At 60.2% G+C, this 23,636-nt stretch overlaps 1 protein-coding gene across 2 annotated transcripts in view; it reads left to right on the top strand.

Annotated features, from left to right (window-relative positions):
* Nucleotides 1-16,184, top strand: part of LOC110572399 (cell migration inducing hyaluronidase 1) — a 141,079-nt gene extending 124,895 nt beyond the window's left edge. Inside the window, exons 21-29 of one of the 2 annotated variants that reach the window (XM_021680691.2) lie at nt 385-565; nt 1,649-1,864; nt 4,397-4,608; nt 5,298-5,483; nt 7,517-7,721; nt 7,888-7,974; nt 8,604-8,761; nt 11,658-11,758; nt 13,366-16,184. In XM_021680691.2, coding sequence (XP_021536366.1) covers nt 385-565; nt 1,649-1,864; nt 4,397-4,608; nt 5,298-5,483; nt 7,517-7,721; nt 7,888-7,974; nt 8,604-8,761; nt 11,658-11,758; nt 13,366-13,493 — 1,474 coding nt within the window. In that variant the 3' untranslated portion in view covers nt 13,494-16,184. The remainder of the gene's footprint in view (nt 1-384; nt 566-1,648; nt 1,865-4,396; nt 4,609-5,297; nt 5,484-7,516; nt 7,722-7,887; nt 7,975-8,603; nt 8,762-11,657; nt 11,759-13,365) is intronic. The other variant, XM_021680693.2, reaches the window with a different exon arrangement.
* The last annotated feature ends 7,452 nt before the right edge of the window (nt 16,185-23,636 follow it).

The following is a 23,636-nucleotide window of genomic DNA, read 5'->3' as shown; positions in this document are numbered from 1 at the left end:
CCATCCATCCATCCACCCATCCATCCTTCCTTCCATCCATCCATCCTCCCTTCCATCCTTCCATCCATCCTCCCTTCCATCCACCCACCCATCCATCCATCCATCCATCCATCCTTCCTTCCTTCCTTCCATCCACCCATCCATCCATCTATCCATCCAATAAGTCATCTGACAATCGTTTATTGACATTTACTCTATCTGTAAATGCTATCTCAGTGAATTAATTAATGAATCAATAATGCCCTGCAGTGAGGGGTTGCTGGAGGTGGGGATCAGGAATGGTTTACCCAGGAAGTCTCTGTTTTCATCCACCTTGGAGGGTGCGGATAACTCCGTGCCACAACATGGCGATCAGCCTGACATCGGACTTCCTTAACTCCATAGGAATTTTCCGATCCGAGGAATTCAGTTCTATGACGGCCCCGTCAACATCCAGAACTGCACTTTCCGCAAGTTTGCGGCCCTGGAGGGCCGGCATACCAGTGCCCTGGCCTTCCGGCTGAACAACGCTTGGCAGAGCTGCCCTCATAACAACGTGACCAACATTGCCTTTGAGGATGTCCCGGTGAGTGAGGCGCTGGGGCAGGCTCCCGGCAAATCCAGACTCTGGGCGGTGATTCACAAGTCCCCCGGGGCTGGAGTTTGAGCAGTTGCCACCACCACAGGGAATGAACAACTTCCTGCAAGCAGGCTGGGCCACGTCCCAGCCCATCGGCATCCAGACTGGAAAAGTACAAACGTAGGTTGCCCCACAGGTCAGGTCTGGCTACGTAAGTGCTCGCTTGCCCTCACCCTGCCCCAACCCCCTAGAGCCTCTGCAGGGGCTCCTGCCAGACTCAAGGGCCTGAGGCTGTTCCTCCAAGGGCCTTGGTTTTGACCTCCTGAGTCTCGTGACAGGGCCACCTGAGTGGGTACAGTTAATCTAAAATCCCAGGGTTTCCAAGGCCCTCTTTGCTAAAGATGCTCTGCTCGTCTCTCCCGGAGAGTGCACCGTGAACGGGGTCCACCCGGACACAGACAGGTGCCGGCAAGGAGCTGGGGTGAGGAGAGCAGGACAGAGGGCTGCCCCTTGAGGCTGGGCAGGGCCAGACGGCCTGGGGCATTTACTCTGGGTTACGGACCTCCCAGAACTTTCCTCTTCCTCCTCCTGGTCCTCCTCTGGGCCTGCCCTTTGCCTGTCTGCCCAGCCCTGGTGGGCCGAGGGGAAGGAGTGAAACTTGTTACTTCATTTCTTTACTCAGGCCACTGAGGCCTGGGAGAGGTCAGTCATGGAGACCTCCACGGCTGGTGTTGAAAGACTGTCTTGCTAAAACAGCACGTACACACACATGCACTCCTGCATCCCCTCCCCTCCACACATCGGAGCACTCTCTAGGGTCACCCACAGCAGCCAGGCCTCCTGTGAGCAGAGGCCAAACGGACATGTTGCATCTAGAGCTGAGGCCGGTGAGCGTCTGGCTGTTTGTCTGGCTTCCTCTGTGAGGTCAGCCGGGAGGTCAGCCGTGAGGTCTCTTGCAGCGCCCAAGAGCGTCTTGGGTTTGGCCGGGGTGTCATGTCAGCGGAAATCGGAAACTTCTCCCTGGCCTGATGACGGCCGCCCTTTCCCTTCAGCTCTGGCCCAGCCCTCACTTTCCTGGGCTCTGTTTAGATTACTTCCAGAGTGTTCTTCGGAGAGCCCGGGCCCTGGTTCAACCAGCTGGACATGGACGGGGATAAGACGTCGCTGTTCCATGATGTCGACGGCTCTGTGTCCGGGTACCCGGGGTCCTACCTCATCAAGGACGACAACTGGCTGGTCCGGCACCCGGACTGCATCAACGTCCCCGACTGGAGAGGGGCCGTCTGCAGCGGCCGCTACGCGCAGGTAGGGAGACCAGGGCGCCCTTGGGGCCACCCATCCCCCCCCCCCCCCCCCGTCCCGGGACGAGGCGGAGCGCGGGCCTGCCACAGGCCCGGCTCTGTGCCGTGCAGGATATTTGGGTGTCTCTCCTCTCCTATTTTTCTGTCTCTCTTTCCTCCTCACCCTGTGGAGTTTTCAAAAAGTCAAAGCGAAAACACATCATAGGCAGAAAGCAGAATGCCTTGGAAAGGGACATTCTGAGGTCAAGGGCTTGGATTACATCAGGCCCCAGTGCATCGAGCCGGCGTGCAGATGTGGGCAGAGGTGAAACCAGCTCTCCAACTGTGAAATGGGGCTAATAGCTGAACCTCCTTAACGAGGCTGTGGGCGTGGGCTCATATACGGATGTAAAGTGCTCCACCAGCCTCAGCCGCCAGAACTGTGGTGCAGACCATGTGTGTGGTCTTAAATCTTCTAGAAGCCGCATCAAGGCAAGGAAGAAAGAAACGGGAAATTAATTTTAATAGTAGTTAATAATGTATTTTAACAGCACACTCAGAATACTACCATCTCAACATGTAATCGATGCATAAAAATCACTAGTAAGGCACTTTACATCTATGTATTTGTCTTCCTGTTCTAAGTCTTCAAAGTCCCCACACCATTTGGGTATAAATTTTCAACAAAGTGGAAGTGAGTCCCACTGAAATGATGAAGTCACGTTTAGCAGGAGACTATTTTACACTGCCTTCAGTTTGAAATCTAAATTAATCAAAATGAAATTTAAAATTCAGGTCCTCAGCCACACTGGTCACGTTTCCAGTGCTCAGTGGCCCTGCGTGGTCAATGGCTGTTGTACGGAACAGCATGGGGAACGTGGTAGAACCGAAAACTTTCATTAGCTATGATGATGCTACCTTAGTTGGTACGTGGCTGGTGAATAAATGAGGAGGCATGCCCAAGAGAATGCAGGTGTTACAGGCGGGGGAGCCCGGCGAGCCCGGTGGCCCCGGAGGGGGCAGGACACGAGTGTGAAGGAAGGAGGTTGTCTTCGGGACCACCTGCCGGCAGGCACTGTGGGCATCAGGAATGGGGGCCGGGGGGCAGTGAGGAAGGAGCTGCAGGAGGTCTGGGGTCCGGGAGAGACGGGACAGGGAGCTGGCGCCAGAGAGGGGAAGGGGCCCCGGCGCTCGGAGTCGGGGGTGCCGGAGAGACAGGCGCCGGTGGAGTAGGAGGGCTGGAGGGAAGACAGGGCCAGGCTCAGGGCAGGAGGTCGGGGCGTTTGGGTGATAGAAGGTGAGGCCGGACAGTGGGCTGAGGAGGGTGGTCCCCGTAGAGAGCCTAAGGGCGGGAAGAGGGGCCGGGAGTGTGGGGGTGCCAACCAGAGGCCGAGAAAGCTGGGTGGAGCCTGGAGCTGGGGAAGGGGAAGGGCGTCGGCCTCCCTGCTGGAGAGCCCCGGGGGGAGGTGGGCCTAGAAGGATCCGGAGAGGCTCCTGCGGCCTGCCTGCTCAGGGCGAGGGATGTGATGCTGGGGGAGCGGGGGGCGACCTGGCCCTTTGAGAAGGCACACTGGGAGGTGGGGTCAGAGTTTGCTGATAGACGGGATCGGGTCCTGAGGGATTAGAGGGTGATGGAACCCTGGGCCCTCGTGCCCCCAGGGCGGGCCCTCCTCGCAGCCCCCCGGGTGGAGCCTCCCACCCTTGCTTTTCCACACACTGCTTGTCTTCTTGCAGAAACGCTCTGATCGCTAGCGCTTGCCCGGTTATCAGAATGGGCTGCTGCTTCGTCAGTTCTCGCAACCCCTCCCTTCCCTTCGCGGCTTGATCTTCCCTTGAACTTGTGCTTCTCCTGAGCGCCCAGCTATGGGCAGCGCCGAGGTTTCCCTCTCCGTTTCGTGGGCAGCACAACCGGAGGGGAGATGCCCCCTCCCCTCCGTGTGCACAGTGGCTCGTGGCTGTGCTGGCCGCGGCCGCGGGGACGTCGCCTTGGGAATACAGGACGCCGTGTCTGATGCTGAGGCTGGCCCACAGCAACCGGGCTCTTGCGTCCACAGGACTTGCCGTGCGCTCTCTGAAATGAGATGCCACTGACCGGCGCAGGGTTTAGGACACGGGCTGGACCCAGGGAAAGGGAGCGAGAAGCGGCCACACGCCCTGGGCTGTCTCTCCGACGCAGGCGGGACAGCAGCTGGGGAAAGGAAGCGGCTTTCTGTCCAAGTCCTCGCCCCCCTCCCCTTCCTCCTCCTTCCTCATCCCCTCCTTCCCCTGGTTACTTTGGGTTTGCCGCATGACTGTGAAGCCAGCCCCTCCCCCGTGTCCACTGGGATGTCCTGGACGGAGCCCTTTGCTGAGCATGCACAGGAAGCCTGAGCCGGATCGTGCACCCGCCAGCAGGAAGATATGCCCCCTTATTTGGCCGGTGGTTCACGCATCCTTAAAAGGGCTCCAGGAGAAAGTTCCTTTGAAAGTGGGGCCTGTAGTCCGATGTTAACCAGACGCTCTTGGAATAATCTCTTGTAACTGTCCAGATGTGTGTTTCCTTTTTGGGTTGCAAAAGATGTACGTTCAGGCCTACAAGACTAGTAACCTACGGATGAAGATCATCAAGAATGAGTTCCCCAGCCGTCCGCTGTACTTGGAGGGGGCCCTGACCCGGAGCACCCACTACCAGCAATACCAGCCGGTCGTCACGCTGCAGAAGGGCTACACCGTGCACTGGGACCAGACAGCCCCCGCCGAGCTCATCATCTGGCTCATCAACTTCAACAGGTGAGTGGGCGCCCAGCCGGAAGCGGCATGACCGGGGGATGGCCGCTCTCCTGGAGCTCAAGGCCGCGGTGAGGACGTCCCACCGTGATGAAGTCCCAGGCCAGCCCATGTCAGCCCCGCAGAAGGGCTCCTCTAGAGGGGCCGAGAGCAGCCGGTAGTCAGGGATCAGAGACCGGCCTGAGCCCCCCGCTCTGGGCACGGCTGACCTCAGGCACAGCGTCAGGCTCTTATGGGGCAACCAAGGGAGGTGACGTGACAGCACGTCACTCAGGATCTGGCCTCAGAGATGGAGGCCGGCATGCTCTCTGTGAACACGGTCACGGTCTCCCTGGGAGACAGACATCAGATGTGGAAAGCGACACCCACAGACATGAATGGGCCCTGAGATCGGGCTGGGACAGGAGGGCTGAGCCCCGTCCTCCGCATCCTGGGCTCTTTCACAACAACCCGGACGAGAGGGCGTCCTTCTGCTCCCGGTGGGGCACCCCAGTGTAGGCCCGGGAGGCGCCGAGCCACCGTCCCGGTGAGCCCCTCCCCGCCCCCACGCACTCCGCACAGACCCCGTGACTACAGTAGCAGGTGGTCCTTCGGGACCGCCCGTTGCAGAAATGGGGGAGGATGGCTGGGTCTCTCTCCGGGGCAGGCCCCGGACGCCCCTTCCCGTAACCTGGCCCTCCTCCTGACCTCAGGGGCGACTGGATCCGCGTGGGGCTCTGCTACCCCCAAGGCACCACCTTCTCCATCCTGTCGGACGTGCACAACCGCGTGCTGAAGCAGACGGCCAAGACGGGCACCTTCATGCGCACCTTACAGATGGACAAGGTGGACCAGAGCTTTCCGGGCAGAAGCCACTTCTACTGGGACGAGGACTCAGGGTGAGGAGCCCCACTTGGCCCTGTGTGGCCCCCGAGAGCCCCCAGCGGGTTCCCGGCTGGCGGCGTAAGATGCTTTGCTAGGGGCTTCCATTCAAAGGCCGATGGCGCCATCCACCAATGACATCCTCCAGGCTGCCAAGCTTGGGCGTAAACATTCTGTAAAACACACACAGGGGCTGTAGGACGCGTGCCTGTTTCAGGAGCAAAGTGAAAGGAGTGACTCTCAGAACGGAGAAAATGCGGAGCGTTACCTCCGATCCTCACACACCAGCTGGAGCACGTGATGTCACCCCTCGTCCGGGGGCGGGGGGGACGACGAGGGAACGGAGACGGATCAGCAGGGGCCTGCCCAGAGGCCACAGCACAGTCTGGGCACCCCTGGTTTCGAACCCAGGCCATCTGTTCCCAAAGCCCCCCACCCTTGTGCTAAACGGCACCACGTTCTACTCAGGAGACCCAACAGGGATGGCGTGTGTGTCTGGAGATAGGGAGCTATTTGGTCCCCTCCCCTAAAAAAGAGTAAGTCTGACATCTCAGGAATGCCCGCACATCTCCGAAGCCACGAGGCTGTTGACAGCCAGCCCCAGGGGAGTCCAGGGAAAGGATCGCTTTGCAGTCATTTTCCCATTCTTTTTTTTTTTAAGATTTACTAATTTGAGAGAGAGACAGAGAGCACAGAGGGGACAGGCAGAGGGAGAGCGAGAACCTCAGGCAGGCTCCACGCTCAGTGCAGAGCCCAATGAGGGGCTGGATCTCACCACCCTGCCATCAGGACCTGAGCCGAAACCAAGAATCAGACGCTTAACGGACTGTGCCCCCCAGGCGCCCCCATCTTCCCGTTCTTGTATTGAGGTCGAGGATAAGGAAATCCCTAGCAGGTGCTCTCTCTGGAGATGAAGGTTATCAATCTGATTAGAGAGAAATTAGAATTTGAAAGTCGGAGGCCTAAGTAAAATGCTGGGGTGGGGGCCACAGATATAGCACCCCTTTCCTCACGTGACTTCTCAGCCACCGTGGGGCAGACAAGGCGGCCGGCGAGGAGGTAACGGTGTCTGCTGGTGAAGCTGCTGCTGCAGCACAGAGCTCCCGATAACGACCCCAGGCAGCGGTGAACGACCGCGGACGCCCCGCAGACAGCCCACCCCCAGGACGCAGGGCGCGGGGGGCAGACCGGGGTGCCCGGCCTCCGTCCCCGCAGTCAGGGCGCGCTGATGACGAGGCTGTGCTTTAGGTCGGTTACACGCTCGGGGACTGTGAGCGGGTTACAGGATGCTGGTTCCTGTGTAGAAGCCCAAACCGTCGGGCTTCCCCAATTCTCGGGGCCCCTCTGCCCGGCCAGCGTGTGTCCCCGGCACCACCAGCTGTGTGGGGTGGGTGGGGGTCGCGGCATCGGGCTGGTTGGGCTGTGTGGGCACAGCCGAGGGTCAGCCCCAGGGACAGCCCGCGTCTCATGTGCTAACAGAGGTGGGAACCACCTGAAAGCTCTCTCCGGAACTGAACCAACAGCAATAAGCCCCAAGTTAGTGCCTTGGCTTGATCACCCTCTGAGCCCCTGCACCCCCCGGGCCGCGTCTGGTCCTCGCCTGGAAGCGAGAATCAGTTCTGGTCCGGAGGAAAGCCCGGCGAGGAACTGGTAGCACGCTCCCGAGCCGGCGCCGTGAAGGGACAGACCGCCCGGCTCTGTCACCGTGCAGCTGGGGGGTCCTGGGCAAGTCACGTGGCTTCTCTGAGCCATGGTTTCCCCTTCCGAGAACTCAGGACGGTAGCAGTACCTACCGCCCAGGACCGTTCGAGGGTTAAGTGAGATACTGTGTGACTTTGCGGCCAGCGCGTAGAGCGGTGGGTCCACGTTAGTGTTGTTCCCTTCATCCGATGCATTTATCTCTCCGACCGCAGCGACCGACACAGACACGGCCCACTGGGCACGCTAATGGGGGCGGGGGGGTGGGGAGTGCCCTTGGGGGAGGAGGGGGAGGAGGGGGAGGAGGAGGGCTCCCACACCAGAGCGAACCGGCCGCGCTCCCCGCGTGCAGGCTGTTGTTCCTGAAGCTGAAAGCGCACAACGAGAGAGAGAGGTTTGCCTTCTGCTCCGTGCGAGGCTGCGAGAGAATCAAGATTAAGGCTCTGATCCCCAAGAACGCGGGCGTCAGCGACTGCACGGCCAGCGCCTACCCCAGGTTCGCCGAGAGGGCTGTCGTGGACGTGCCCATGCCCAGGAAGCTCCCTGGCTCCCAGCTGGTGAGTGGCGGGGGGCGGCCTTTGCCCGTACCCGGGCCCAGACCCAGGGAGGGCCCTTCCCGGACATCTGCCTGGCCCTCGGCCGACGCGGTGACTTCCGTACTGGGGGATGCGAGGGACGGCTCCCCAGACCCAACAACCGCGCCAGGCTGTGTCTGTTTTCCAGAAGACAAAGGACCGCTTCTTGGAGGTGAAGATGGAAAGTTCCGGGCGGCGCTTCCTCCACCTCATGAGCGACTTCGCGTACATTGAAGTGAGTGGCTCTGGCCCTGCAGGGGGCTGGGGGACTGGCTGGCCGCGGGGTGGGGCTGTTGTCACAAGCCTTCCTCCTCCGGGAAGTGGATTCCCCGGTCATCCTGGAGGACAGAGGTCCAACATGGGGGTGGGGGGGAGGTTGGCAGGGTCGGGTCCTTCTCCAGGCTCCCAGGGAGCGCCTGCCTGGGGCCTCTGCTGGCCTCTGGTGGCTGCATGCCGTCCCCGGCTCGAGGACATACCCCTGCATCGTCTGCCTTGTCTCCACGGCCTTCTCCCTGAGTGTGGGAGCCCCGCACCCCCTGCCTTCCTCCCATAAGGACACCTATCGCTGGGCTTAGGGCCCATCCTAAATCCACAGGGATCTCACCTCCAGATCCTTAATGTACCGACATCTGCAAAAACCCCTGGTCCACATAAGCTGACTTCCACAGTCTCCGAGTGATGGGGCCGTCATTTGGGGCCCTGCAGAGGGCTACAGAGAATGGATGGAGGAGGGTTTTAAGTTTGGAACAGCTTCGCAGGCAGGCTGCCCTCAGGGTCCACATGGGAGCCACGGAGCAGCAGAACCCGGGGGCTTTGCTCGCCCTCGGGCCCCCACGTCATAGCCGTGTTGCTTTGGGCCTGTAGGTGGATGGGATGAAGCACGCCAGCGCAGAGGACGGCCTCCAGGTGGTGGTGATCGATGGCAGCCGGGGCCACGTGCTGAGCGAGGCGAGCTTCCGGAACGCCATTCTGCAGGGCATCCCGTGGCAGCTGTCTGAGCACATCGCGGCCATCCCCGACAAGTGAGTGTGCGTGCGGCAGACCCTGGGCTAGGCCCCCTCCCCGGCCAGTCGGGTCTGCGGGAGCTCGGGGCGTCTCCGCAGCGAAGGGCCCGCCCGGTGACTTGTGCCGGAGCCCAGGCCGTGCTGAATGCAGGTCAGGCCGAGGCGGCTGGGCTGCCCGCTTACAAGTGGGAGGCCTGGCCTGGCCCTCTGCCCGGACCACGACACACTCCCAGCATGATCTCACCCTCCCACACTTCCAGTTCCATCCAAATGCTGGTGGCTTTTGAGTGCCTCCAGCCCAGACCTCTCCTCGGCCCCGGACATTCCTGTCCGACTGCTCCTTGGGCAAGGCCATCTGGACGTCTCCTCTAGGTCTGACTCTCGCCATCTGTTGTCTTCTAACCTCCCAGACCAGCCCCTCCTCCTGCTCGCTCTGTTTTGGTTCATTAGCACCATCCCTGCAGACAACTGCACCAGAGTCTGGGCGTCCTGCTCGACTCCCCCTTCATTTCTCCTCTGTCCCCGTGTCCCCATCAGCCCACTTGCCTGAGCGCCCTCCTGCTGGTGCTCTCGGTGGCTGCCCCACAGGCCAAATCCCCGGTCGGACCTCTGAGCACCAGCACCCCGGCTCAGCCTCCTACCGGGCTGGCCCGTCCGCCTCCGCCGTCAGACCCCAGCCTCCCTGTGGACTGCTAGCTTGAATTCTTAACTGTACCTCCTGCGCCCTCTGCTAGAAACCCCGGGACTCCCCAGCACGTTCCCAGTCTAACACACACGCACGTCTCTGGTGAGGTCTCTTGCAGCGCAGCTACAAGGTTCTGCTTCTACTGAAGCACTAGTCTTGGTCGGATCAGGGACATGGCTGCTCCCGGATCCAGGGCACGTATGCACTTCTGAGTGTGGGGCCCACGTCTAACTCAGAGGTGCGTTTCTGGCTAACTGGGTGGAGCATCCACTCAAGAGCCAGGAGCTGGCGCGGCAGGAAGCCTGAGTAAAGTGCTCAGTGCAGCACCTGCCACACAGGACGTGCTTTGGAAGTATTTGTCGGTGAGAACAAACGTACTTCACTGAAGCTGAGTGTGTGATGGGCACGTCACATCAGAGAACGGGGGCTCTGCTTACACTCAGTCCGACTCAGTCTCTGCGTCACCCCCCACTAGAAGCTTCTTTAGCATTGCACATTCGTGCAGAAAGATCAGATTTACTGATTTGGGGAAAACACATTTTTCATCATGAGATCTGTAGTTTTCATGCCTTTTTTGGCCAGAGGATTTCTTCTTGAAACGAAACAGGATGCAGAAGTCTGGAACAAGAAGGGAAAATGCAGAGCCGCTCCGTTTAGGGGAGGGGCAGAGGCATGGGACCACCCCCCCGGCCCCCCGCCCAGGGCTCCTCTGGGCCGGGGCAGTAGCCCCGTGTGCCTTGCGGGACGAGCCCTCACTGAGAACCTGCTGTGAGCCAGCCCTGGGGCGGCACCGGGTGCCCTACCAGCAATTGGGTACCAGCAGCCCCCTCTCTGACCTCCTGCAAAGGAGCAAGGAATGGGGCAAGGCAGGTCCTACCCACTGTCACCCAGGCCTGCCCTGCACCTTCCATCCTGTCCCCGGGCCACCACTGGCCTCGGGGTCCCAGGGAAAGGAGGAGGCAGCTGCTCCCCCCGAGAACATTGAGAATGGCTTTTAGGAGTGGCCTCCGTGCTGCTACCCCTGGGAATCTCCCCGCTGACAGGTGCAGGGGCTCACAGGCCGGGATGGCCCCACACCAGGCGGACAGGGACACCTACAGTGTGCAGGAACCCTGTCTCCGTGTCCAGTTCCTGTGAGCTAACCTAGGACCCTGTCTGGAGGGCACGACCTTTGTTTGGGGTCACCCCAGCAGGAAGGGACTCCCGCCTTTGCTCTGAGCTGGAACAGTGGCGAAACCGCCTCCTGGGCACCCAGCCCGAATCCAGGGGTGAGGATGTGTTTGCAACGCTCCCTCTCCCTAACAGGCTTTACCCCCCAACCCCTCAGGCCTCCTCCCAGTCCCCCCGAGAGCCGCACGCAGCCCCGGCTCCCTTCCCATCTGTCCTGAGGACTAACAAGCCCTTGTATCTGAGGAGTGTTCCTTCTGCTTCCAGTGGGACACAACTGGGGGTGACAGTGGGTTCCAGAACTCTGTACAGTCTCTCCATGTCTGGACTGTGGTCTGTGGTTATGGGATTCCTTTGAGATGTGAACTGGAAGCCCCGCTAGGCTTCTGTTCCTGGGGGAGGTGCTCACTTCCTCCTGTCTGGCCCGGCAGGCTGAGTCTGCCGCCAGGAGCCTGTGTTCCCAGCACTTTGGCCTGAACACAACCAAGGCAGGGGAGCCTTGCTCCAGAGCTGGGCTTTTGCAGGTTGGGAGCGCCAGGCTGGGAGCACCCCTAGCTCCGGGCCTCTGCCCCCCACCCCCGAGCACGGCTCCCCTTGGACAGGCCCTCTCACACACTTACTCTTCTCCCCATTCTCCCCATTTGCAAACCGAGCCGTAGCGCTGTCTTGCTTGAGCAGAGGGAAGGGACGTGAAGGCGGAGGTTAACCCTCCCCTGAGCGTGTAGTAACCCCAGGGTGTGGCTTTCTCTCTAGTCCTAACCAGTAAGTGAAAGCCGACGTCCCTCCTCCACGTGCCGCCCCCGGGAGAGGTGTGCTCCGCGCACCTACTCTGTCCTCACTGGGGCCAGACATGCGCGGGCAGCGGGCTGGGGGAGAGCAGGCTCGGGGATGTGTGGGAGGGCTGCTCAGGATGTTGGTCAGCACACGGCATATGGGACAGGCTGCCCTTTCCCAAATCCCCAGTCGGACCTCTGGGCACTGCTGACTGCCCCCCCCCCGACTGCCGCCACCGCCCAGGAGGAGCCCTCCCTCCGGCCCCTAACATCCTTTTCTCTCGCGCAGCTCCATAGTGCTCATGGTGTCCAAGGGAAGATACACCTCCAGGGGCCCCTGGACCAGAGTGCTGGAAAACCTCGGAGCAGACAAGAGCCTCAAGTTGAAAGGTAAGTGGTCTAGAGGGGGTGTCTACCGACTGGGCCCAGACGTCCGGGGCACGGCTGCTACCCCCGTGCTTCCCACCAAACCTCCAGATCCTCAACACAAGTGGTGGCCTTCTGGAATGCATGGGCGAGGTGCCACCTGTCTCCATGCCACACGGCAGCTCCCTCTCAAGGCGCGGCCAGACACTGCAAGAGACTTGCTAGAGCGGTTCACCCGTCTGCTCGGCAAGTGCTCCCTGCTTTTGAACAAAAGTATCCGCAGAAAAGTGGCTTGATCTGACCGTCGTCCCAGGTCCTGCTGCTCAGCCGGGCAGGGCCCACATCCTCCTCCATGCTCAGGCGGTTGTCCAGCATCTGCACGGCGCCCTACAGTCCGCGAAGCTCTTGTTTGTCCCTCTCTGCCTGGGAGAAAATGGAAGCCCGAAGAATCTAGGTGGCTTGTTCAAGATCACCCTGCACTTCAGAGACAAAGCCCAGCGCAGACCCCGCAGGGAAGAAGCCAGCCCGCCCAGAAATGCCACTTGACACTCATCACCATCACCGCAGGCTGGGGGGGGCGGGTGGCGGTGGTCCCTGGGAAGTCTGGGAGGGAGGCAGAGTGAGTCTGTGGACACTCATGTCCACCGTGGTCCACGTGTGGTGTGCAGCCCCGCCCCTTGCTGAGCATCTTATAATTCATGAAGAACCGGGGCATTCGGTGCCCTTATTCCCATTTCAGATGGAATTAGACACTTCAGTAACTTGCCCAAGATTCGAATTTGGATCCGAATGTTTCTAGTCCAGACCAGTCAGGGCCGTTGGCTGCCATGCCATCCTGACCACGAGAAACATCTAACGCTGGTCGCCCATCATAGGGGACGTTAACTCCGGGCAGCTCCTGGAGAAAAATCAGGAACCATGAATGAAGGCCCTTCAAAGGAGCCGAAAGAGAACCCCAGGGAAAGAGAGGTCTCTTCTCCAGCAGTCCTGGAATTATTTTGGGGCCTCTGTCTTTTTAATTAAGACCCTGTTGCCAAAAGCTGACATGCCTAAGGTGACCTCAGTCGAGTGGTGCTTTCCCAGTGGTGAGAAGTGTGTGCCGTGCGCCGGGCTGGCCGTTCCCCAGTGTGGACGTGCAGCCCCACGCCCCTCAGACGGTTAAGCTCTGAATGCAAGAGGGAGACCGCCGTGTGAGGCCGAGGCCTCGACGTCTGGTCGGGCTGCTCCGTCCACTCTGTGCCTGGACAAAGTCCTTCTAAGGCCACAGCATGTGGGAGCGGGGGAGAGATCTTGTAGAGGCGCCCATCCTTTGCAGACAGATGGGGACGCTGGGCTTCTGACAGGGGCAGGGGGCTCAGCTCGAAGGTGGCGGGCGCTCCCGGGAGGTGTCCTGTGTAAAGCAGAGCCACCACCCCAGGCGGCTGGCCCCGAGGTTCAGGTGACACCCCGCGTGCCCCCTGCGAACGACACTGGGTACCGTCAGCAGCTGGACACAGCTCTCCCATGGGGCACCGAGGAGGAGAGGGCTCCCTGGTAGGGGCAGGGGGATGGCGACGGGGAGCCCTGTGAGGTGATGGGGTGTGGACATTCTCTCGGGGCTTCTGTTCACGGGACCCATCCCTACTTTCCAGAGAAGATGGCATTCGTTGGCTTCAAAGGGAGCTTCCGGCCCACCTGGGTGACTCTGGACACGGACGACCACAAGGCCAAGATCTTCCAAGTGGTGCCGATCCCCGTGGTGAGGAAGAAGCAGCTGTGAGGAGGCCTGCTCGCGGTGCCGCCCCCCATGCGCGGTGACGGCGGCCCCAGGCGGCGGCCCCTGGCACAGCAACATCAGCCCTGATGGGCCGAGGGGAGGCTGTCAGAGATGCCCGGTGCTGCCCACCCCCCCTGCAGCCCCCACTCAGTGTCTCCCTGCAGCCCCGGGGGACGGAGCTGGCCACGCCAGAGACCTTCTCTTCCCTGCAGCTTCCTGGGTGCTTCTCTCCTGTGTGTGCCTCTGCAGGGGGAGGGGGGCTGCGTGCTAGGAGCCCGGGCGGTGCTGGCAACCGGGTCTGCTTCGGCGGGAGCCCCGATCCAGCCATTCGCAGATCCCCGTGCTCTCCAGCACGTGCGGTAGTGGGTGGAGACAGGAAAGAAGAGACTGGTCTTCGGTCTTGGGGAAATCTCTGTTCCTGTAAGCAAGCACCAACCTTTGTGGGGTTAGGAGCCGGCGTGTAGACAGCACTCGCCAAGGCGGGACTGGCGCCCCTCGGGGAATGGGCGAGCCCTGCCTCTGGAGGGGTTCAACCTTTCCGGAGACTTCAGGTCCTGGGATGGGGGGGGACTAGGTGACTTCTAGAAGCCCTTTCCGTTGTGAGATTCCAGAAGTCTGTGGCTTTTCCTACCGCACATAGAACCCAGCTGTAGATGAGGAGATTCTTTCAGGCCAGCGCCTGTGACGCGGGGTGCCTGGGGCATGCAGGGTCGGGGTGGTGAGAAGTCAGGCCCGGAGTCAGGGGCTTGCAGGCTGGGGGCCCAGGCGGTCAGGTATGCACGGCCTCCGATACCAGGCAGAGAATGTGAAGGGGGGACGATGAGGACCCACGCAGGTGCCCTGTAGGGAAGGACCCCGCAAGCTTGGGTGGGTCAGGAAGCTTCCTGCAGGAGGAGGAAGGGGGCCCACAGGAGCGAAGGGCAGGGCATCTTGGTGAGCAGAGGGTTTGGAGGTGCAGCCCTTCCGCCTGCATCTGCCAAAGCTGGTGACTGCAGGTCACCCTCTGACTGTTGCTTGCTGGCCCACTCACCACGGCCAAGCATGCAAGGGGGGCTAGGGGGGCTTATATCGCCCCCCCGCGGGGAGCACTTCGGTCCCCAGCCAGCCCCCCTCTGACCCCGGACGGGGGTGGAGCTACGTTGAGAGAAGTGAGCTCCTATTTGGGGCCTCATGTGCTCTTGAATGGGCTCACCCCTCAATGAGCCCGGGGTTTTGGGGTTGGAAAGGACCTTAATGATGACCTAGTCCCAAACCCTCATTTTTTGGATGGGGCACTTGAGACCCTGACACGGGGAAGAACCACACAGCCAGGCCGGGGGCCGGGCCAGGAGCCCCACGCCCAGCACCTGCTGCCATACCACATTGCCTCAACAACTGGCCCCAGAGTGTCCCGCACTCCTGAGGGAGCTCCCCAAATGGGGCCAAGCCCCCTGGAAGGAAAAAACTGACCAGAATAGAGAGAACTAGCTGATGGCGGTTTCCCTCCTGGCCTTCTGTGCACACAGGGCTGCCCTCCCGCGGGCTGGCGGCGGCCCTACAGCGTCCACACTGTTCCAAGCACCGGCCGTCCCTCGAGAGGGCTTGCGGCAGCCACGACCCTCCCACTGGTGCCCCCTGGTCTGCACGCCTGCAGGCAGGGCCCGGGGGACTGTGTCGGGGCACACTGCCATGCTTCTGGTGAGCCGGCGTGGCTGCTCCAGGGGGCCTGCCGAGCTGTGGGGCCCACCGCAGGCCCTTCAGCTACTGCTCACCACCCTGCAGAGAGCTCCGGGAAGGAGGGACGCTCCCGCTCTCTGCTGAGGTCCCCGGGTCACGGGGGGCTCCACGGGGAGCTGCGTTTTCCCCTTTCCTGCGCCAACCACACACCCTTTCTTCAAAGAGGGCCTTCTTGGCTCCCTGTGCCCGGCTGCATGCATGACACTCGGGCAGGAGGCCCCCTCCCCAGGCTGAGCCAACACCCCAGTTCTCCCAGCGGCTCGGAGGTGGCGGAGGGACGTGGCAGCTGCCCAGGCCCTACTCCCAGGCAGGCCCCTTGCGGGCAGCTGCACGGCCCTGCAGAGGGGAGCCGAGATGACCTCACGTTCGCGGCTACGGTTCTGCGGGGTTTCCAGACTCTGTCACCACGACGGGTCTCACACTGTGAACCACTTAGGATGTGATCACTTCGGGCGGCCAGGAACTCGGACTGTCCTTGGTTCGGTTACTTTCCAAAATGACCTATTTGAGAATCCTCAGAGTTGTACGTATTAGACATACGTAGGATCTGCGCACTTTCTCTCTGCCACCGTGGCTGCAGCTGGTGGCCGGGCGCGTTCTTGGTGGCACGGATTGTCTTGTGGCTTGGAAAACTGTCCCTACGGTTCTTTCTGTCTGTCAGCCTTCGCATGAGTTGGGCCTTTAGGGTAAAGGACACTCCTCTGAAATGCTTGTCTCCTTCCTGTTGCCGAAATAGCGGGTCCTTTTTCGGGAATTCGATGTGTAGTGTGATTTGTATGTAAACGTTTCCTATCGGCGCCACCAGGAACAAAGATGTATTTTCTATTTATTTATTATATATGCACTTGGAGAAGTCATTGTCAGAGAAACGAAGAATTGTCTTAAATGTCGTGGGTGGTGGGTGTGCTCAGAGCCTCTGTGGGCGGCAGAGGACCTTGGCTCTGGTGTGGAAAATCTTGCTGTACCATAGTAAACATACAAACGATCTCATTCTCCTGCCTGCTTGTTTTGTTTTCCATGAACGCGGCCCTCATTTTAAGCCAGATACCTAAGGAAAATAAGATTGACGAAATTAGCCTAAGTGCCTCTCTCATTTCCCAGAATAGTTACGGGCCAACGTCCTATCCGTGCCCCGCCCCGAGGGGGCGCCCACAGGAGCTGGTGCGGCTGGTCCCGCGAGAGAGGCTGTCGTGCGTTCTTGTGCCCGGCCAGGCCCAGCACGTGCCCTGTCCTCCTCGCTCCCCAGCCGTCCGGAAGCTGTCAGGGCAGCTCTGCCCCTGGGGGAAGCCAGGAGGGGCCGACAGGGTCTTGGCTCGAAGCAGGACTGTCTCTTCCTCCTGGACGCCAAACACAGCATCCGAGGACAGCGTGCAGGGGGAGAAGTGGTCCGAGCCCAGCTGCCAGACAGGACGGGGCAGAGCCAGCCTAGCGTGGGCCCCGCGGCCGCACCGGGAGGGGCTCGCAGGATCTGGGGAGGAGAAGGTGAGAAGCGGAGCCTGGAACGGGGTGGCCAGGGAGTGTTGTGAGCTGCGCCGCCCCGCAGGCAGCCACTAGCCACGCGTGGAACTTCACCTGCAGGCGGAGGTCACACTCGCACGTTCCTTGAGCAAATGTGTGCAGCCCTTGCTCCAAGCCGGGTGCTGCACAGAGGGGGCGTGAGAGAGCCCGGGGCTGGCAGGGGTCAGTGAGTGGGCCGCGGGTCAGCGACCGACGACGGACGGGGACACGGCCCGGGCGGACAGAAAGCTGGCAGAGGTGGTGGACACGGGTCGGGGAGCCGCATGAGGGGGAGGCCGATGGGCCGGTTTCAGGGCCCCCCGGGTTTGATGGTGGGGGGCGGTCCCTAGTGACTTGGTGGCCAGCAGTGTCCCTGCTCGAACGCGCACAGGCCCGGTGACACGGGAACGACCCCTGGGGAGGGGCGGGGGACCAGGCGGGGCCCCAGGAGACCGCAGCCGCCGGCCAACCCAAGAGCCAGCGTGCAGAGAGGCGGGGGCTCTGGGGGCTGTCCGGTCTTCGCTCCTCCACCCATGCCTACAGGGGAGTCCCTGTGTGTGCGGAGACAGGCCAGCTTGGTGGGGGCCGGGGCCGGGGCCACAGGAGGGTCTGCAGAAGGAGCAGGAACTAAGGAATGAAGAAGGACAGGAAGAACACTCTGACAGGGAACGGGGCTCGCAGGCCTAGAGGCAAAGTCTGGGGAGACAGCACGAAGCGGTGGGGGGCTCTCCCTACACGCCGGAGGGAAGGAGAGACGGTGTCCACTCCGAGACACCCTGCAGTGGCCTTGAGAGGTCAGAGTTCAGACTGTCTGCCTGAAATGCAATGGCATGGAGTTGGAAGCAGGATTGGGTAATTTTGTCCTCTCATCCAGGGGACAGACGGGATGGTCCCCGACCTAACGTGTGCCTGCGTGTCTGCCTCGTGACCCACCACTGCGCCACCCACTTGTCCCCTGCCTGGCCCCAGGCACACAGAACTCTCATTACTTCTCACCCACCCAAGGCACCCAGGGCCCCCCCATGTGACATGTGACCTGTTCCCTGTACCGGGCACACGCTTCCCTCTTCCTCCTCCGCTGGCTGATGCCTGCTCTCTCCAAGGCTGAGTTCCACACAAAGGCTTCTCTGACCCACTTGTGGCCCTGTGCACCTTCCTCCTTCCTCCCCCAGGACCCAGGGCCTGCACCCCCACAGCGCACACCCTGCCCCGGGCTGTCACTCAGCCCTCCCACCTGCCTCACGCAGGGCGGGACCACCCGACTTCCCACAGGGGGCAGAGTTGTGCGCTGTAAATGTGGTATCGAATGTCGAACGAAGGCATCAGCAGACCCGTCTCTGCCCTCTTCATGGAGGCCAGGACCCAGCTGCCCTCTGAGCGCACGCTGAGGCCCCCTCCCCCGGGGGCAGGGGAAGGAGAGGGAAGCGAGAAGGGGGAGGACCTCGGAGGCGTGCGGCTCCGCTCCAGACCACATGACACGGAGAGTGTCGCCTTAAGCAAATCAAGTGAACTTTGGATTTCCAGCTCATATAAATGTCACGGTTATACCACACTGTAGCCTATTAATATGCAATAGCATTATGTCTAGAAAAGCCAATGTATACACCTTAATTTTAAAATACTGTATCGTGGGGTGCCTGGGTGGCTCAGTCAGTTGAGCATCTGCCTTCGGCTCAGGTCATGATCCCAGGGTCCTGGGATCGAGCCCTGCATTGGGCTCTCTGCTCAGCAGGGATCCTGCTTCTCTCTCTCCCTCTGCCTGCAGCTCTCCCTGCTTGTGCTCTCCCTCTCTGTCAAATAAATAAATAAAATCTTCAAAAAGATTCTTTAAAAATAAAAATAAAAAATAAAAAAATAAAATACCGTATCCCTAAAAAACACTAGCCCTCATCTGAGCTTTCAGGGAGTCATCACCCCTGATCACAGATCACCAGGACAAATATAATAATGGTGAGCAAGTCTGACATATGACAAGAAGTGCCCAGCTGCGGCACAGACACGTGAAGCTAGCAAAGGCTGGAAAGATAGCTCCAACAGACTGTGATAGTGCACAAACACCTTACGTCCCCTTGCTAACAACTGAAGACCCCCAGATCCCACCAAGAGAACGACATTAAGTAATTTGCTGACTCCAGGTTTACCCAACAAATACTGGCTGCTTGGGTGTCTCCAGTGTTTGGGGATCACCTCTTCTCTTAGTCAATGAACCTGCTCAAGCTCCCGTGATTGGGAGAAGGTCAGCGCCACCCCTCACTGCTGAGTCCTGCCTGTGCACACACGCCCATGCACACGCACACGCACGAACACCCATGATCCTCTGCTTCTCCCATGCACACACGCCCATGCACACGCACACGCATGCACACCCATGAGCCTCTGCTTCTCCCATGCACGCACGCCCATGCACACGTGCACGCATGCACACCCATGAGCCTCCGCTACTCCCATGCACGCACGCCCATGCACACGCACACGCACGCACACCCATGAGCCTCTGCTTCTCCCATGCACGCACGCTCATGCACACGCACACACATGCACACCCATGAGCCTCTGCTCAAGTGTAATTGCTCCCATTCATGCACGCCCATGCACACGCACACGCATGCACACCCTTGAGCCTCCGCTCAAGTGTAATTGCTCCCATGCATGCACGCCCATGCACATGCACATGCATGCACACCCTTGAGCCTCTGCTGCTCCCGTGTACACATGCCCACGCACACACACGCACGCACACCCATGAGCCTCCGCTGCTCCCATGCACGCACGCCCATGCACACGCACGCACACCCATGTGCCTCTGCTTCTCCCATGCACGCACGCACACTCATGAGCCTCTGCTTCTCCCATGCACGCACGCCCATGCACACGTGCACGCACACCCGAGCCTCCACTGCTCCCACACATTCACGCCCAGGCACACATGCATGTCGCACACCCATGAGCCTCCGCTGCTCCCACGCACGCACGCCCATGCACACGTGCACACACGCACACCCATGAGCCTCTTCTTCTCCCATGCACACACGCCCATGCACACGCATGCATACCCTTGAGCCTCCGCTCAAGTGTAATTGCTCCCATGCACACACGCCACGCACACGAACACGCACGCACACCCATGAGCCTCCGCTGCTCCCACGCTGCTCCCACACACTCACGTCCATGCACACGTGCACGCACACACACACATGAGCCTCCGCTGCTCCCATGCACACACGCCCATGCACACGTGCATGCACACACACCCATGAGCCTCCACTGCTCCCACACACTCACGCCCATGCACACCCATGAGCCTCCGCTGCTCCCATGCATGCACGCCCATGCAGACGTGCGTGCACGCATGCATACCCATGAGCCTCTATTGCTCCCCCCCACACACGCCCATGCACACGTGCACGTACGCACACCCATGAGCCTCCGCTGCTCCCACACACTCACGCCCATGCACACGTGCACGCACGCACACCCATGAGCCTCTGCTGCTCCCATGCATGCACGCCCATGCACACGTGTGTGCACGCATGCACACCCATGAACCTCTGCTGCTCCCATGCACACATGCCCATGCACACGTGCACGCACGCACACCCATGAGGCTCTGCTGCTCCCATGCATGCACGCCCATGCACACGTGCACGCACGCACACCCGTGAGCCTCTGCTGCTCCCACACACTCACGCCCATGCACACCCATGAGCCTCTGCTGCTCCCATGCATGTACGCCCATGAGCCTCCGCTGCTCCCATGCACACATGCCCATGCACACGTGCACGCACGCCCATGAGCCTCTGCTGCTCCCATGCAGAGCTGGCCTCTGCTTCGGACCTCCCTTGTCTGTTCCTTTTCCCCACTACACAATGACCTCGGGGGGGAAACATGGCCCCTTTCCTTCTTGATCCCCCCAAATTATACGAACACAGGGAAGTCACTCATACGCAGCAGGATTTTGCTGAAGGCTTGGGAATATGGCAGAGCAACAAACTAAAATAGAAAATTAGTCATCATTGCCGCAAAGTTTGTCCGCCTCCCCCCCCACCCCCCGAGGCACACACCTTAAGTGAATTCCTGGGTCCGGCTGCTGCGTCTGGGAAATCAGAATGCTTCTCACCTTATCCAAAGCATTGCTGCTTCCCTCCACTAATTACACTTAAAAAAGAAAATCGGGCAGGGCGCCTGGGGGGCTCAGTTGGGTTGAGCGGCTGCCTTTGGCTCAGGTCAGGATCCAGGGGTCCTGGGATCGAGCCCCACATCAGGCTCCCTGCTCGGCGGGAAGCCTGCTTCTCCCTCTCTCTGCCGCTCCCCCTGCTTGTGCATTGTCTGTCTCTCTCTGACAAATAAATAAAATCTTTTTTAAAAAAGTGGGCTAAGCATTTCTTTTCTTATCCAAACACTCATTCGGGTGCTCTGTGGAGCAAAGACGATTTTCTCCGGGCCACCACCTCGAGCAGCACCAAGGATCTGCAGAGCCCATGACTGTGGTGGCCCTAACATGATGGAGCTGTAAGCACACTTGCCTCTTGCAAGGACCAGTCTGTGCAGCGGGGCTTGGTGGGGGCAATGGGTGACAGTTACCCACGTTCTGAGCAGGTGCTGCCTGAGTCGTCCCTGAAGGATGCGTGGAGAGGGCTGTTCGAGGCCCCATCACTCACCTCCAGACTAGGGAACGGAAGGCGAGAGACTCTGCCCAAGGGGCCTTCCCTGACAGAAATTCCAAGAAGAGAATGCTTCCCCCCCTCCAGGGGTGCAGCCCCCAAGCCAGCGGAGGGCTGCCAAGAGAACCTCTCTTGGGGAGATGGGGAATTTGCAGGAAGACAAGACTGACATTTCACTTCTCAGCTGGATACTGCTGAGCCCCAAACTCACAGATCCCCCAGCTGCTGCCCACGTGGGGAAGAGCGTCCTCAGGAGAGCTGCCCTGTCTCCCTGTCACTCGGGAGGGTAGAGGCTGAAGATGTCTCTCTGCTCACCTGGGGGTAACTGAAGGAGGACCCGGTGAACACGCAGTTCCCAGGAGAACGGAGTGCAGCCTTTGCATAGATGGGCGGCCACCTCTGGGCTGGGCAAGGACGGAGCTTACCCCCAGCGTGAACTAGCCTGAAGGGCCGCTGCCCCAGATGGCTGCCTGCTCCGATGGGGGGACCCTTACTGGAAGGGGCTGTGGGTGCCTCCAGAGGCAGGAGCTGAAGGAGAAAGTGGTTTTACCAGTGTCCAACTGGAAACTGTATCGCTCAGATTAAAGTAGGCAGGACAGTATCCGGGAATAACCCAGAACACGTCCCAAGCCAAAGAGCCAACACTCGGACATGTGCCCTAACAGAGGGCATCCGAGGACATCTGCAACCGCACAGATTGGAGAAGCCTTGTTGCCCCTCCTCCTCCAGCCCCCAGCTCTGTGCCCCACCCTGTAGGAGCCAGCAGGGATGGGGGGCTCGGGACGCGGAGCAGGAAGAGGAGAGGGTGCAGGTGAGCTGGCTGCAGGGCAGGAGGAGAAAGCTCTGGTGTGCTGAAGCCCACGGTGTGACTGTCCCGACAGGGCCCATGGCAAGCTGCAGAGCCCAAGAGTCCCGTCCGTGGGAGCCCTGGTTCTCGCGAGCTGGCGCTAGCGGGCTCCAGCCCATCGCCGGCAGGGGGCTGAGGCAGCAGAGTGCTTGGAAGGCAGCCCTGAGGGAAACACCCATCTCTGTGCCGGTCTCTGCCTCACAGCAGACCGTCCCAGAGCCGAGGGAAGTGGGTAAGGACTGCACCCCCTGGGCAGGACCACGTTCTCTCTGGTAGCAGAAAGAGGCTGCTAACATGGGGACTTGCTTCGTGGTGTCTTTTAAAGTGGTTTCTTGTCCTTCCCAGGCCAGAGGGAACACAGTACATGTGGCTGAATAAAGACAAAGTTGGGGATGGGGAGTGCTCTCCTGAGCAATAACCCTGAAGGTGAAGTCATCAAGATTGGTTGACAGCACTCCGTGGAATTATTAAAATTTAAAATCCTAAGTAATACTGAAGACAAATCAACGGAGGAAACGAGGTTAAAATGGATCTCCCAGGTAAGAAGTAGGTATCTGCGGACATGCTGGGCCCCTGTGTGCTCCACCCCGCCGTCCTCGGCCCGCCCCAGGAGGAGCTCCCTGCCCGACTGCCCGCGGCGCTGGCCGGCGGGAGGCCCCTTCAGGAGGTGGGGGGTGCTGGCTCAGGGAATGAGGGTCACTGCTTCCCTCCTTGCTGGGTCTCTGTGGGCTGGCGCTATCCCTCTAAGCAAGCCAGGGCCCTCTCCCACCGTCCGCCTGGGGCCCAGTAACCGCCCTCCCTCCCGGCATCCCCAGGCCTCGGGCTGGTGACTGCTTCCTGTGGTTGCAGGCCCAGGCTCTCTGCCCCACTCCTGGCTGTGGCCCAAACTTTACTCAGAGCTTGCAAGTGGCCCCTTCATGAAATGATCCTTCCTAGGGCCTCCTGCTGGACTCTACTGATACTTTATACACGAGGTGCTCTTACAAAGTTTACGTAGGCAGGTGGCGGGGGGGCGGGGGGGAGGAACCAGAAGGAAAACCAGAAGGGGCCATTCACAGAAGAAAACGTACAAATGGGAAATAAATACATTTAAAAATTCAACCGCGGGGCGCCTGGGTGGCTCAGTCGTTAAGCGTCTGCCTTCGGCTCAGGTCACGATCCCAGGGTCCTGGGATCGAGTCCCACATCGGGCTCCCTGCTCGGCGGGGAGCCTGCTTCTCCCTCTCCCACTCCTCCTGCTTGTGTTCCCTCTCTCGCTATGTCTCTCTCTGTCAAAAAATAAATTAAAAAAAAAATTTTAAATAAAAAAAAAATAAAAATTCAACCGCAATTATATGATGCCAATTGAAACAACAGTAAGATGCTGTTGATCACCCATCAAACTGATCGCTAAGGGACCAGTACAGATACTCATAGACGGTGATC

This window comes from Neomonachus schauinslandi, chromosome 9 (assembly GCF_002201575.2).
Source record: "Neomonachus schauinslandi chromosome 9, ASM220157v2, whole genome shotgun sequence".
In the NCBI taxonomy this organism is placed as follows: domain Eukaryota; kingdom Metazoa; phylum Chordata; class Mammalia; order Carnivora; family Phocidae; genus Neomonachus; species Neomonachus schauinslandi.
Note: the sequence above shows the minus strand (reverse complement) of the source record. Positions and strands in the feature narration are given on the sequence as shown.